The sequence below is a fragment of the Hirundo rustica genome, chromosome 4 (assembly GCF_015227805.2).
Source record: "Hirundo rustica isolate bHirRus1 chromosome 4, bHirRus1.pri.v3, whole genome shotgun sequence".
In the NCBI taxonomy this organism is placed as follows: domain Eukaryota; kingdom Metazoa; phylum Chordata; class Aves; order Passeriformes; family Hirundinidae; genus Hirundo; species Hirundo rustica.
This window is the reverse complement of record NC_053453.1, coordinates 30909216-30926239: the sequence shown is the minus strand read 5'-3', so window position 1 is coordinate 30926239 and position 17024 is coordinate 30909216. Positions and strand designations below refer to the sequence as shown.

The 17024-nt window shown below is 36.7% G+C and overlaps 1 protein-coding gene across 1 annotated transcript in view; it reads right to left on the bottom strand.

Annotated features, from left to right (window-relative positions):
• Positions 1 to 17024, bottom strand: part of ARID2 (AT-rich interaction domain 2) — a 94835-nt gene that overhangs the window by 3188 nt on the left and 74623 nt on the right. The window contains exons 17-21 of the mRNA XM_040062224.1: positions 10489 to 10637; positions 4819 to 4957; positions 4634 to 4719; positions 244 to 367; positions 61 to 152 (exon numbers count right to left, since the gene is read on the bottom strand). Of these exons, the coding sequence (XP_039918158.1) occupies positions 61 to 152; positions 244 to 367; positions 4634 to 4719; positions 4819 to 4957; positions 10489 to 10637 (590 nt within the window). The remainder of the gene's footprint in view (positions 1 to 60; positions 153 to 243; positions 368 to 4633; positions 4720 to 4818; positions 4958 to 10488; positions 10638 to 17024) is intronic.

Here is a 17024-nt window from a genome sequence, read left to right as displayed (position 1 = left end):
TACTGGAAAGAACAGAAAAAACAGTGCCCACTGATACCAGAAAAATTATACAATTCTTACCTGCGACCACATTCTGAATATTTACCAATATTTTTTAATATTAAGGCAGCTGTTAATCGGATGTGTTTAGTTACTGGTCCCTCTTTTTCATCCTATGAAAATAAAGACAAAAAAAATGTAAAAGCCCTGCAGTTAGTAGCAGGAAACAATTAATATCTAATACTTGATTGAAACAATACTAACTGTGAAATCTCTGAAGACAAGGTTTCTTGATCCTCTCCTTAATGCCATTAGGGCAGCACTCGGATGATTCACAATGGCCTTCTGTGCTCTGGGGGTAGAGGCAGTAGCCCCTGCAGCTGGCTGCCTACATTAGTAAAGAAAAAATTAATAAAAATAAGCTTTGTGCTGCTTTCTAGACAATTAAAAATGCAGAAAACTTACTTTAGAATTTTTAACCTATCTGAACACAGACACAAAGATCCATTATCACTTGGTGCTGATACATGATTGCTTCCACAGAGATAAGCCTTACTGTAAAGCCTTCAGAAGAGTCATGCACTTTATTTTATGTGAAAAAACCATTTCTCTTGAAGAAGCACTGCTCATCACCCCTGACATTTGTAATGGAAAAGTAATATACTGTACTAATAACAAAGACATTTCCTGAAGCGTACCGATTTAAAGGGATGTTTTATCAGACAGGAACTGTGATAGCAGCTATGCAAATGCCATCTGAGATCTGGCCAGAGAAGGTCCTTAAAGTGTAACTACTCAAAACTTGACACAGCTCATTGGGACCACTAGGCACTAAGACAATATAAAATCTATATTAACTGTGATTAGTGAGGAGCAATATAAAATAAGTTATGTTCTAAGACATAAAACATGTAACTGTTAAATCAGATCAAACATTTGTAAAACCAATTACCTGTTACTGCAGCTTTTAGACTGAGATTAATAAATTAAGCAGGGTATAACAAACAGCAGAAGCAATTTCTCCATTTTCAGTATTAACACTGAAGTCAAAGCTGTATTTCATTTAAAAACTTGGAAATTACTCATGCCATCAGAGTTCAAAAAGTGTATAAATATGCAACTTCTCTTAATGATTTAGACTCATAATGTCTGCCTACAAAACAATTTGCAGTATTAGTGGTGAAAAATATCACCACACTTCAACATTTTGAACAATATTATTACGGAATCTTTTAATACCCTAGTGGAACCTGGTTAAGAAGTATAAGTAGTGCTTAGTTGTAAATGTAGCATAAATCAAATGTAAACGTTCTTATTTTGAATGAATGCTTGGAAGTTTTATTTACGTATCTTACACTGAAAGTGAATATTCCAGGAATAAACTTGAATTCTCTATTTAGTCAGACATTTTTAGTAATCTGAGGTTCTAACAGCAAGGAAGCCCAGCTAAAAACTGGTTTACTGTATTAACAGACAGACTCCTCCCTAACACCTTGGCTCATAATCACTCTGTCATCCCCCACAAAGAGAAATAATATATACAATATAAAAATATATAAAATAAAAAATATAATATACAAAATAAATAAAAGGCTTTATGAAGTAGAAGGAGAACAGCAGGGGCTGAATTAAGAAACTGATGGGCAATGATGTGTTTATAGAAGACTGAGTACCACAGCAAAAGAATTACTATCTTCATCTTTAATTTCTAGAACATTTTTGTTTTCCTCGTATTGAGAAGCACAAGGATTAACCAATGGAGGCTGTTCTAAATGTCTCTCTTCAACAGTTGTCATACTGTATTTCAGAAAGCTGAATTACTATCGCCTTGATTCTAGAAATATCAAAAAAGGGACAACTGCAATAATTAGGAAGATACTAAAAATTATCATCTTTTTTTGAAGTTTGAAGAAAAAAAAATTGATAAAAAGTTACTGAGACACCAAGTGAACTGACTTGTATCTCTCTCTTGAAACATCTAGATTTGAAATAATCTCCTGCCCCAGTCCCACGGAGCATGAAGAATTTTCACCTTTGCTTCAGTGGCAACAAGGAAAAAAAAAAATTACCATGAATCCAAAAGGATTCCAATGCATAAAGCTACAGTCAACATACAGTTAAATTGTTATTGCTACCTGACCTTCCAGAATGCAACAGCTACTTCTGAAAACCAAAGGAGGAAGAGTTAAAATAATAAAACTTGAAAAGCAAGGAAATACAGAATTAAGGTATAAACCCAATTCTGTACTGCAGTTTTACATTGCCTAAATGGTTCTAGAAAAGCCATTAGAGATTTTTTTCCAACTGTGTATGGTGTTATGACAGACAGAAAGGATGATTCGGGAACGGGCCCTCGTCTGTTACATTGTGTTCTGTTTTACCTCCAGCACTGGAAACACTCACTGTCTGAAGTCTATGAGGTAGGTGTAACTTTTACTAAATAGTGAGGGATTAAGTGAAGAAAGTTCACCTAATAAATGCCAAAAAGCTTACGACTTAAACATGCTTTGTCTCAGTACCATTTTTTTAAAGCTGCTTCAGAGCTCCATACAAGAGTTTAATAATACAGACTATCAGTTGTGAGCTGATATATCTGACACACTTCCAGGACTCTGAAAAAAGTAAACTAAGCCAAGACCTTGTAAGACAGCTTTCAATCATGAACCTGCAAGACAGCTTGAGGTGAGCTGCTGGAGTGAGCTTAGGGTTTCATCTGACAAGTCACTGATTCTGGGAAGCAAATTATCAAGTCTTGTCTCCCTCACGTAGCTGCTGGATGCTCTTCTCAGCTGTGCAAACCGAACTCTGGGGCAGCACTCTAAGGTAATGTGGGGGACATACTACACTTCCCTAAAATCTTCCTGATAGTAAAAGGGAGGAGGGTAAAAGTAACGGAAAGGGAACTTTCACATTTTCACAAGACAGGGAAGTGTATTAACTGCTGTGAGTGCTGACAAAGAAAGGTCTCATCTCTTCCTTTTGTTCAGCCCACCTTCTGTACTGGTGTTCAACTGACAGTAAGGCAAATAGATCCCACTCACCGGGCAAGCCCACTCTTTCCTTCTATGAGCATTTTTTTTAAAAAAAAAACAAACTGATTTACCATGCAATCTAATCAAAACTAAAGCTAGTTCCCGCGCTGTAAGTGATGCATAGCCATGAGAAGCAACAAGTGATGTCAAGGAGAGTCAAAACAGACTCATAAAATAATTTAGGCTGGAAAATACTTCCAGGATCACCAAGTCTAAATATTAACCACTGCCACATCCACCAGTAAACCATGTTCCCTTAAGCACCATATCTGCAAATATATTTTGGAAGACATAAAGCCTCCTATTTTGAGCAGAGGAATGTTCTCATTTCAATTTGTTTTCTGAAATCACATCCTTAGTATCCTGTGATATTGCAGTCTCAATATTTTAGCAAGAACTGGTAATGTGTGTCAATTCCTGCTTTCTGATTCTGACCTAATTAGGGAATTCTGCCTCAGAAGAGGGGATACATGAACAGTTCTTCTCCTGTGAGTACCTGTGCCAGTTTAAAAGCAGCTTGTGAGAACACATAGCTACTGGGATGTGTTATCTGTGTGATGGAACATTATGAAAAGGCAGAATTAAGAACACATCATGCTAGTAGATGGTGGCAGCCCTACACTTCCCACTTACCAAGTATTTAAGACTACATTACCATAATTCTTCTTTTTGTGGTTTTCCAAGGTCTGAGTGTTGCTCAGTTTAATGAAACAAGGCACCAGAAAGCAAATATAAGTCTGTGCTAAGATGATATTTTATATTAAAAAATAAAAGGATTCTCAAACTAAATTTTTCAGTTTTATAATGTGACTTTCTCTGCTGCCTCCAGCAGCTTGGTAGCAGTTTTACAAGCCACAGAACAGAACTGCAAAAATCTGGCCAGGACCATGTAATTACATCTAAAGTGGTTCCAATCAGTTACTAACAAAGGCCAGGTCTTAACACACTTACACAAGTAACCGAACCTTGAACAACTCCACTATTAACACAGCCAGCCCCAAAACCTCACACCAATGGGACTGCACTCTCCAATATTAATTCCAGATGGTCAAAATCATTCTGGGAAAGAGAACAGCCAAATCTGATTTCAGATTGCAATACAAAATCAGAAAACTCTGAGGAATCTTTATCATTAATCGTGCTTGCTTGTTTAAAGGAAAGTTTATTATAACAGTTCCTGGATCAATTCAGCCCAAATTTAGGCCACAAAACTGGAAGGAATACAGCAAGTTACAAGACAATCCATCTCAGCTGTGTGACACATGAACTGTACACAATAAATAATTTTCCATTTGTATTACAAGCACTTCCCTGTTATAAGGAAAGTTATAAAATGCTCTCCAGTTGGGCAAAAAAATAGAACATGTTGAGAACAATGTTCATCATAGAGTTTTGACCCACATACCTTAAAGAATTACCTGGGTTTTTTTAAGATAACTGCAACTACATCAGAATCTATTCCCCTTTTTGTCCTGTTTGGCTTACTGGAACGGACCTCAAATTCAATTACAGATTCTTACATATGCAGAGTTTCACCTGATAAGCCAAGTTACAAACAAATACTTTCAATAATTTCTAATTCTCTTATTTTCTCTATTGTTAATGAGGCTCAAGTGTCTTACTTATTGGAAAGCTTCTGATTTCCTGCTTGTCCATGTTCATCTTGCTTTAATCCTGCAAGCAAAGCATCTCTGGAACAGTGCTTATCCTGTTTGGGGAAAAGGGAGAGACAGTAAGAATGGTGTGTGGAAATTTACCATGAAATTCCTACTGTTTTCTGAAGTAATATGTGAAAGAAAATCTGCACCTGTAAATGGGTAATGAAGGAAAACCTCTGCCGCTGGAAAGGTTCACATCCCTCCCATAAGCACTGCCCTGGGTAGACATCTTTTCCTCCATGTTCGGTTGCTGCATGATAGAAAACCTGTGATGGTGTCTGAAACCACCTACAAAAAGAGGAGAGGGGAAATTAATTTTTTTCCTCCAGTTAATGGTGAGGTACAAATATAACAAACATCAACTCATAGTGGTCAACTTTTTTTTTTTTTTTTTTAAATTGAGACATGCATTGATAAATGGCAAGTTGCAAAATTTTGAAGGGAAAAACCTGTACACATATTACCAGTGAGCTACCAATAAATGTCAGTATGATTTTTCCAGATCTCATTGGAATACCATGGTTCTATTTTCTACTTACACTTCACCAAATAAATAATGCATGTTAATTCCAATAGACTCATTCTCTGCAATACAAGCAAAATACAGCAACAAACTATGAACAGCTAAACCAATGAGGTTTATAAAATATACAAATATATTTATATATAAATATATATAATATATTTATAGAATAGAATCTCTTGTTTTCCTTTTCCCATCTTCCTTCTTCACTGGCAGTCAGACTCAGACCTTATTTAAATCTGATCAACTTGGCCCTCCTCTGGACTTACTCCAGCAGGTCCATGTCCTTCCTATGCTGGGGACCCCAGAGCTGGATGCAGGTGGGGTCTCACTGGAGCAGAGTAGATGGGCAGAATCCCCTCCCTTGACCGGCTCTCTGTGCTGCAAGCACACACGGCTGGGTCATGTCCAGCCTCTCCTCCACCAGCACCCCTGAGTCCTTCTCAGCAGGGCTGCTCTGATCTGTTCATCCCCAGCCTGTGTTGATGCCAGGGTTTGCCCCGACCCAGGTGCAGCACCTTGCACTTGGCTTTGTTAAACCTCTTGAGATTCCCATGGGCCCACTGCTCAAGCCTACCCAGGTCCCTCTGGATGGTATCCTGGGCTTCAGGTGTGTCAGCTGCACCACTGCAAACTTGCTGAGGGTGCACTCGATCCCTCCATCCCTGTCATTAATGAAGGTATTAAGTAACACCGGTCCCAGTGCAGACCATGAGGGACACCACTAGTCACAGATGTCCATCAAGACTCTCAGCCATTGATCACCACCCTCTGGCTGTGACTGTCCAACCAATTCCTAATCCATCTAACAGCCCACTTATCAAATCCATCTCCCTCTGATTTAGAGAAGGACGTTTTGGAGGACCATGTCAAAGGCTTTACACAAGTCCAGATAAATTACGTCTGTCGCAATGATATCTGACCCTTATCCTCTGATGTAGTTACTCCATCACAGAAAGCCACTAGGTTGGTCAGACAGGATTTTCCCTTGCTGAAGCCATGCTGGCTTTGTTTACACATTTGTTTGTACCTGTTCACCAGCAACGGTACACCTACTTTGACTCTCCTTTTCTGATTAATGTACCTGTACAAGCCCTTCCTGTTATTCTTTCTGTACCTTGACAGGTTCAATTCCAGTTTTGCCAGCTCTGTGCCACTCCTTTGTCCCCAAGGATCCCACTCACAATTTCTCTTAACAGCTGGAAGTCTGCCTTCTTAAAGTTCGAGAGCCTGAGTTTATTTCTCAAGACTGCAAGCTCCATCAAAGCACAACTCCTGCAACCTAGGCTACCTCCAACCTCATGTAGACAAATGATACACTATTGTAACATAGATAAGCTGGTAAAGAATGGCTATATTTCAAAAACCATGACATGAAAATAGTGAATGACTCAAAGGATTGGGGTTTAGCCTATCTTATGTACCTCAGATGTTACAAATTAAGCCCTTTATTCCAACAGATAAAAAAATGGCCGAAAGATTTAGCTGGTCAAAATTCACTTTAATACAACTAACCCAGCTCATCAACACCCTCTTAATGGTTGACCAAAGAGGTCTAGAAACCCAGCTGCTGTCATCTGGGAAGTCACTGCCACTAGCTGCCCCCACACACACTCAGCTTATGAACAGCAGATCAGTGAGTGCTTTGATCCAGCCACTTCCTTCCACATCCCATTGCCCATTTCAGCAGCATCCATTATGCAAACATGCCTGCAACTGATGCCTAGGCCTAAGTGTACAGATACTGATACCTGAACACTATAAAGGCATCAAAGAGCTAACTCTACCCACAGAGAAGTCTTAGTTATAAACTGAATGCTACTGCAGTAACCACCTGTAATACAGCAATTACCTTCTGCATTGGCAATAAATACTACACTCTTTAAAACATTCATCTTTTACATGCCAGTTACATCTTACTGAAGGGAAACTGAGAAGGAGAAATACCTCTCTCTTGCTGTTGGTCCAGATAACCCATAGTAGGAAATGAAAATAAAATGTTTTACATCTACACTCGCTCAACAGTGGGTGTTTCAGAGGACAGAAAGATGTCTTTCCACAAAAAATGCAAATCAACTTAAGCCTGGCACTAACCATTTTATAAATAATTTCTGGCATAGATGAAACAAATTTCACGGCCTAAGTGAAATCCAAAACGCAGTGCAAAACATTTCATTCAACATGGCAAAGCTTCAGAAAAATAAAGCTATTTCAGATATGTTGGCTCATTCACTGTTTAATATATTCAACGTTATACACTTTAATCACTGATCTAAAAAGATTCAAGCTTACTACCATTTTGCAGAGAAAAACTATTTTTCCTTAAAGGAACACCTAACTATAGTAATAAAAGAGCTTACGTACTGACAATATGGTCAGTTCAGTCTAGACTCTTGTTTCCACACTTAATTCATCCATGGTTCCGTTCAACTGCTGAACAGAACATTAACAGCTGACTTGACAGGCACTGGAGATTCAACAGCATTTTCAATTTACTTTTTAAATACAAAGCAATTCAAGAGCAGACATCTACCTACCTCTGAAACAAAACAGCAGCTTTTAAATTAAGCTGCATACAATTAGCAGTACTTGCAGACAGCTGAAGTTCAAAGGAAAACACCTGTTTTGTTTTTCTGTTTTTCTGTTACATCCTCAATGCAAAATAATGTGCTGACTGACACCTTTTAGAATTTTACTTCCACTTCAGATATTAAACCTGAACACATCTGCCAGAGGCAAATCACTTCAACTATTTGCATAATTCAGCCTCATCTCACTGTAGTCTTTAGACACTACAAACTCTGTGGCATTTCAAATCTTGGTCTAATGTTTCCTAGTTCAGTTCTAAAAAAACCCAAACCAAAACACCAACACACACCACTGCAATGCTCCTGACTGGAGCAGCCACATTCATTAGTAGGAAAAGAACATACTATTTTATTTTTTCATATTTATCCTACTTCACAATAAAATGTTTAAGGCCTTCACTGACTTCTGCACTGCACCTTTGAAGGAAAACATAATGCTAGTATTTTTTGAGAATTAAACTAAAGAACATGCATAGAGAAACAGGTGAAAATTACTTTTTCCAACGTGCCTCCTGTCATATCTTTCCAGCTAGCTACAAATACCACAAAAAACCCCTGGTATTCTGGCATTCTACTGTAATGAAACTGCCTGCTTAATCCCAGGGGGAAAAAAAAAATCGCTAAGGAATTGAGAATGAAACCAAGAAGTGAATGTGAAGTTCATACAGCCTAATGACTCACCCAAAAGAATCTTCTTTTTTCCCCACTTAAACTACTCAATAAAAACAGCTAAGATTGAGAGCTATAAATAAAAAAAAGGTGGCAATTCCAGGTTTTTCTTTATGTCTAACAGAACCCAGGAAGTCTACAGGAGATTTGATACATCTGTTTTTAATCAGGCTGTTCAATGAATATGAATAAACAATATATATTTGAGGAAAATGTAACTTAGTATTTTGGTTCCCACCACAGAGAACATCGAGTGTAATGTGTAGATATAAACTGGTTTTAGGCTGGAACTGAAATAACTATTTTAAATGTGACAGCATAAAAACAAGAGCTGTGTGTCATGTGAACTGAATCTATTAATGCAAAAATCTCTGAAAGCTTTTGAAAAGAATGAAATTTAACCACAAACAAAAAGCAGTACAGAAGTAACAGCCAGAGAAACTAAAATAACAGAAATAATACACTAGGCATGGAGTAAAATATAGAGATCAATGGCCTTGTAGCCCTCAACTTCAGTCTCAGGTAAACCTTCTGGAGTAGTATTTTAAGACAGACTACAAAAAGACTGATAATGCAAGGTAATTTAATAGCACTGCTCCTCCTCCTGCCCCAACACAGCCCATCCTATGTAACCTTAGACACGGAATGAAGTTGGTGACTTCTACTTTAAAACTGTAGTTCAGCAAACTCTTTGACATGTTTTAAGATGGCAAGGCTCCTGCTGTGACACTGCCCCAGCCTTTCATTTCAACCTCAATGCAACTCGTACCTAGGCATGAGTTAATGCATCCACTGTGCAGCCAGCAGACTATGGCTCTACAGTTCTATTTATTAGTAGTAAGGGAGGAAACTACAGAGTAAGTAAAGCCTTAAATATACTTCTTACATAGAGAAGTGTCACCTATCACAGAAAGAAAAATCACTTTTAAAGTGAAAACAGTGCAATGATTTAAAAAGCACCAGATCTCTATGTCTTGCATTGACTCAATGAGCTTAGAATTATGTTTGCAAGGAATGAAAGAAACAGAAATTACACCTGCAGGAGTTTCATACTAACTGTCATTCAGTATTCCTATAATTCTGTTCAAATGCCTTATTTTCACTACCAGTTAAAAACAGTTAAACTACTCCATCTTTACATCCCAATGTTTTGAATTTCCCACCAGCTTTCTGTCAAATCAGCTTTATGCTCCCTTTGTCATCCTACAGCAATGAGGCCCCTCACTCTTTTTTGTACTATCCTATACGTTATGCCATTTTTTTCACTCAGAATTTGTCTCCAGTTTTTGAATTGGCTATTTGACAACTACCTTTTTTCACCAACCGCTGCGCTCACCCAGAAACTAAGCATATTCACAAACCTAAGTTATTTTAAAAAATCAGTGTCAAGATACACACATACTTTTCATAAGAGTTGTATCAAGTTTTTACAAGCCTACATCTAAATGTCTGCTAGTTCACTCCTATCTAAGAACAACAGCAGCATTAAAAAAAAAAAAAATTAAATCATGGCTGTCTAGTCTTAAGGCCCAGTTTCTTTTTACTTCCTTTCATGACAATGGCGTCCTTTGGCTCACAAATGGTGTAATTACCAAAATTAGTCATCAGCTAAATAACACTGTGACCAGGACACTGAAGAACAACACCCCGCTCTTGCAAAACTGGAAACACAAGAAAATGTCAAGACGTGATTTACAACTATAGTACAGGAACTATTTTTATATTTGCAACACAGAGAACAAGGTTCAGAGCTTAGAATTCTTTTAAACTTAACTACATGACTATTTTTTGTTACTGAAGGATCAATATACTACAAGAAACTCACATATACTCATTTTATGCTCTGAATTATAACTGAGAACAGATAAGTGCCTTGCCTTCCCCCATCTCGTCCAATTTCGTCAACAATTCTCACTTTTTCTCTTCCCCACTGACAAAGTATAAGGTAACTTAAGGAAGCAGCGTGGATGGAACTTGTAGAGTTCTATATACAAACATCTGTTACATATCAGTAAAAGGTAAATAAAGGAGCCATTTACTTTTTACAAGATTGCCACAGACACATGAAGTTCTGTCCAGGTTTTTTCATTTGCTCTGCATGTTGACTTGCTGCAGTGTATGAAGGTGGCTGCAGATTCATCTGCTGGCCCTGTACTTGAACTGTTGGTATCGACGTTGCAGGTGTGCTCTGTAGAAAAAGTTAAAACAATTTTAAACAGGGCTTATTTCTAGACTTGACATACAGTTCAGTGCTTTTTGAAAGACTTTTTGTTCTATACCTTAATCCAAGCACAGGTGTTCAATTTTTAATACTCTGAACTTTTAATAAGCATTAGTAAGACACAGTAACACGAGGGACATACAACTTTTACACTGTAGTACTTTTGCAGAACTTCCTAATATTCAAATAATAAACTTCATGCTCAAATACAAAATTATGACCGTAGAGAAATTTCTCAAGGGCACTAGTGGAGCAAAAGTTAACATTATTTTTCAAACACTTTGTTGTTATTTAAGAAAAGAAAAAAATCTCATGCAAACTCAAGGCGTTGCAGCTATCATCAGCACAGGGAATAGCACCACATGCTCAGAATGCCTGACAATACTGTACAAGTTGTATACAATGAAAAGAGAAACATTTCAGAAAGAAACATGATGTTCCCCTTGCTCCCCTGCAATATAACAGGACACTTAAAACTCAACTAAAATTACCTTTGAAACTACCTAAAAATATATATACCCAAACCAATTTTATTTCATTTTCTGAATAATGGATACTGAATGCTGAACTTTCCATTTCAAAACAGTGTCTGTGCCAGAATATTGTTTCTCTTCTTTTTTTTCCTGGAAGGCTCTGGTCAGCAAGACGTTTGCAAGGATGACTGATGACAACAGAAAAATTAAGCTTTTGAATAGTATTTAGAGATGAAGACCTAACATTCTTTTCTTCCCCACTGTTTGAAAACAAATTCACACTCTAAAGAGATCAAATAAAATTACTTCTGTGTAAGAATATTATAAGCAAACACTTTCAAATGGTGCACATGTTTAGATCTTTACAGTTCTGTTACTGAGTAACTTCACACTTTCACTACAAAGACAAAAATAAGTAACTTCAATTTCTAAGATTTTATTTGTATATTGATTTACATTTTGTTGGCATTGTGGACAGCATTCACACAAGGTAGTGTGATAACTATCACAGATTATGCTACAAATAACATGACCCAAGGACAGCAAAAAAGCCCAATCAAAAGCAACACATATCCCATATCCAAACAATAAAAATGATAAAATTAAGGAAAAACTCTGCAAAATGCCTACAGCAGAACTACTTATGATGCCTGTGATCCATCCACATATATGAAAAGTTGTAAGAAATTATTCGAGTCCATTAGTCATAACTACAAACTATTTTGAACTCAACAACAATTTTCACCTAAAGACCTTTAAACTATTTCACAAAATGGGTAATGAATCCTTCACAAGGTATCTCCTAACGAAAGGTAAACACAAGTGGGGCCTTTTAATATCAACATCCCCTTAAAAAGGCATTTTTAAATGAAGCTGCAAGTAAAATAATGGAGTGTCAGCAGTACAGCTTGTTTTACAACCTTCACTTGGCATCCCAGTATCAACATATTCTGACGGTCTTTTACGTGACTTTTTATCCCTGTAGAACTTCTGTCTCATTTAATGTGCTGAAGAGAAAATGAGCTTACTGAATGAATTCAGTATTTCATTTAATTCTCATCATTCAATGTGTGGTTCATGTATTATTTACTCCATTCAGAGCAAACCCTGCAATTAATCTGGAATTACGAATTTTCTCGAGGATTTCTCTGGCAAGCTCTCCTAGTGGTATTCAAAGGTTTTAATATCATCTCATTGAAAAACTGTTTATTTTAAATAATTTGGTCTGAGATATACAACACAAAATGTTGCATGCTGAAGATAAAAGAGGTCAGAAAAAGAAACAAATTTTCAGGACAAAAAATTATCATTCAGTTTCCCTTCCCATTTTTTTCCACTTTTTTTTTTTTTTTTCTTTTTTTTTTTCTGTGAGAAAAAGCTGTTAAATTGATAAGAAACATGTCAAATACCTGCTGTTGTTTAAAATTTTCTTCTTACTGCTCTACTGTGGAGTAGTTTCACTCAAACTTGGTGGACACAACTTCCATGTATTTTTAAGACAAATCCATTGCTTACCTATCAGCTTTGTTGATTACATTTTAAAATCAACATGTAAAGCAAAACTACATTTGCTCCTAACATCTCTTATTTTATTGTAGAAATGAAAGTTTTACAGTCAAACATCACAAAGCTTTCCTCTCTTCATTCAAGAGATCTGAAAGATTCAGAAAGATCAATGCGTATTTTTTGTTTCCTTTTCGCTCTATTGTCATGTATCAGTTTAGTAATGCATGACACATGGATATCACTAAAATTAGGCATATCCTTTGTTTTTCAGAAGTTAAATTCCTTTTTTCTCCCAGAAACACACCTAGATATACTTGCTATGAGCTACGTACTTTACAGTGCTCATATAGAATGATTATGTAAATTCACTTATTTCTTTAAACAATGGCAGACATTAACTTTTCCCCAATACAGTTTTTCTGAGAAAAGTAACATTGGAAAGTCTTTCCCTGGGGCATAAAGCTTCCAGAAAATTTCCTCCCCTAGTAAAAACATTTAATGAATCCATGTTTGCCAAGAAAACAAATGCCCAGTACCCTGCTACAATTAAAAGCACTTCACAACACCCTTCTGTAACCAAGCTAGACATCCATCCCCATGATACAATTTGCAACTGCCACCATTTAGCTCTCTTCTCACAGGATCTTGGGACTGAAAGGTACGTCTAGAGCAGCATCATCTATCTCAGTAGGGTTTACACTCAACCCTAAAGTACCCAAATACAAAGCTCTAATGCCTGTACAGTCTACTTACAGAGCAGATACGAGAGCCCACTTTTAATAAGCAAGTATAGATTTTTTATCTAGACTGGGTTGACTTTAGACTGAGGTATTGAGAGGAGGAGGAAATTCAGCCTGGTCATGAAAACCAAGAGTACAACTAGAGATTTCTGCTAACTAGAATGGACTGTTTACAAAGATGTTGATTTAATTTTATGCACAAGAGCTCCTACATTTAGGCACACAAGCCCCCTGTGTGGTAGGAATAACAAACCCTATGAGTGGAGACCAGATGTGGCCTCCACTTACATTTCAGAGAACCAAAGATGCTATTCTCTTCATGCATGGACAGATAACTATTTTATCATGATACCTGCACATTCTATTTAAAAGGCCTACTGTGACACCAGTAAGAGAAGACTGTGCATCCCAGTGTGTCGGGGATTCTGTTGACATGTAGAGCCATATGCAGTTTAAAAGCATTAAGCTGCATTTTTTTTCCCCACCACTAATACATGCAAGCCACTGTAAAAAAATGCAATTAAAAAGGAAAGTTAATTATTAGCAAAATATTTTTTAATTATAACAGGATTTACAGCTTGATATGACAAAGTTTTGTTTAGCTTATTCACAGTAATGAACATTATCTATAAAAATGCATAAGCTGAAAACAAATGGAACAGAAATTGAGTGTGAGAAAGGGGTCAAGTGGATAAGTAGGCACCAAAATAAATGTTCTTTTCTTGTTAGATTACTGAAGTTTATGTCTCCTTGCAACAGTGTGCTTCACAAGTGAAGGGCAATAAAAGCACAGAGATTCTGTATTTCACTACTTGCAGCTGAGAAACTCATTTGCTCTGTGGCTAGGAATGAATTACACCTCCTGGAGCTACACACCTGCTTTCTGGTGCATGGTAATTCTCAACTTTCCAATCAACAGAGAGAAGGAGAGAACAGCCAAGGCCACACAGATTTTGCCACCTAAATTTCAACACAAGCATGTTTCAAGTGGGCAGCCTTAAGAGAAATGGATGTGCATTGTTTGTGAGGTAATGACAGTGATGAGCAAGAAAGTCATTACTTTAAAAGCCAGATGAGGCAATTTAAACCAGATATGCTCAATTCTAGGAACTTGGCATGATATCAGAGCATTCCTTTAAATCACACACCAATTGGGACAAACCAACATGGTTATGTCCAACAGATGTTTTGGAGGCGTTTGAAGAGGAATAAGAAAATGTGGCAAAGAAAAGCATACAGATAGGCAATTGCTCATTTCTTTTTCAACCACCAGTCTAGCACAATGCCTCAGGAAAGCAATAAACCACAAACAGAGAACACCAAAATAAAAGGAAGCCAAAAAAGTACAGTATCAGTTCTGATTCCTCTCACGAGTACCTTTCATGAGCTTACAAAATATAGATGGAGATATAAGAACAAAATTGCAACACCCTGTGGATCATGTTATTCTGACATAACTAATAGATCCCTCTTTTTATCGTAATGCAAAATATGAAATTTTAAATATTCAGTATGCATACAGTTATTTCTCAACAAGCTTTGATGAGGTGTACAATTAATAGGGAATAATCTCAGATTATGTACACAAGAAACCTGTATTTGTCTAATTGGATTTTAATGGCACTTATATGAGCTGTCCCATAAACAGCCAGTATACAATTTTCATTATTTTAATAGGCCATTTAAATTAACATTTTTCCCCAAGCACACTGTATCATGTTTCAAACTACCATTCATATAATGAAACAAATTTCTCGTAACTTGTACATTCCCTTAAGGATTATTTAATTCTTTCTTACTTTCCTTAGCTTTCAGATTGTTTTTCCACTCCTGCCCTACTTGGTCATCCTTCCTTATCTTCAAGAATCTTCTCTGTCTCCTCTCTGTAGCTCACAACAGCTAATCCTACTGTAGTTGCATAACCAATACTCTCTTTCCTTTTCTGTCCTCTGAATCTCTTTTTTTCAGTCTTCCTGTTTGGTTTTACTTTTATTACTTTTTTTTTTTCCTCCCTTTCACACTTAAATACAAGCTGTAGCTTAAAATTAAATTTTAAGCAAACAAGCAAACAGGAAATCGCACACTAAAAGCTTCAGTAGCTATGTAATTTTGCCATAGCTAATACCCCTTTATTCTCTGTCCCTCACTGTTTTTCTCCACTGAATTGTATCTCTAATAAATTTCACAACGTTTGCAGTACAAACCACTCTCTCCTTTTTCTTCTGCAAGACAGCAAATATACACTTAGGTACTTCAGAGAGGATGGAACAATGCAGATGCTCAAGTGAAAAAAAGTGTTCCTCAGCTGCTGCCTTCCAAAAAAGTCAGGGACAAGGAAGCTGCTTATCAGATGAGGAACACTCAAAATGTGAGGGAGAAAACAGAAAATAACACAAGGCCTAATCTTAAATGAAGTCATCACTAAAATTCACACCAAGTTCATGAGACTTGAGCTACATTTCTGGATATTTAAAAACACTCCTAAAAGCAGACTTAATATTGGAAATACTTAGCATCTCCTTTTCCAGAAAAGCAATGGCTATTGCAGCTGTTCAGCAGCTTTTGAGAAAGAAAAAGAGCAGGGTGATTTTGGTACTGTTTATAATCCAACACATTAATTTTAAAGTAGTGAAGATCTCTGCAAATCCTAAGCCAAACTATGATGATCACTACATCTGAACAGAATACTCTAAAATGGGTTCAACTGTAAGTTCGTACTTGCAATATTTTTTATAAGACACTATTCATAAATAAATAGACATATGGCTAAGGCAAATAGTTAATGAATAAATTTCTCACCAAGATCAAAACTAATTAACTCATTTCCCCCGCATTTCTGTAATTTTGAAGAAAGGAAGGGCATCCTACAGAAAGCAGAATGTGCAAACTTTTAGGTAGGGAGACATTAAAACAAGTTCTTCTGTTCTGCAAATTTCTACCAAACGGCAAACCCAGCAGGCAGCATTTCTATTTATACAGGTAATGAAAACTGCAGTAACTATTAGTAATACTAGGGATAGTGTAAAAAAAGAAACTATCAGCATAGAAAATGCTTTTTCTATCCTCCCCCTCTAGCATCATCATGCACATTTTCAATATTAAATGAAATAGTTAAATGTATTACACCCTTCTCAAAATTCTTAAAATCTGATCATTTAGTAGCTGCTTGAGATACAACTGCAAATTCTTTTCAGGTACATATTGAGGGAATAAATAAACATATTCCATTCAAGAGACAGCCACACCTGCTCATGAGACATTCTGTACTTCAGCCAAATCCTCAGCAAAGCTATAACACAAATTCAAGCTGCACAACAGCTAAAGACACGCAGTGTAAAAAGCAAGGCATAGCTATTATATTCACACTACAGAAAATCTAGCGTGTTGTCCCTATGCTGCTAACAGAAACTATTAATTTTGGTTAAATTATTCCTATTAAGAACAAAGATACATAACACATTAAAAAAAAAAAATAAATACAGATCTCCCTGCAACAAAACCAAAGTGAAAATTTAGGAGTGAATTCAAAGACATTTAAAGACATTTTAGGAATTAACTCTGCGCACTGTTGCAGTTAGAAGCAAAAAGTAGAGCAAATAAAAAAGGAAGGAACTTGTTACCTGTTAACCCTGATT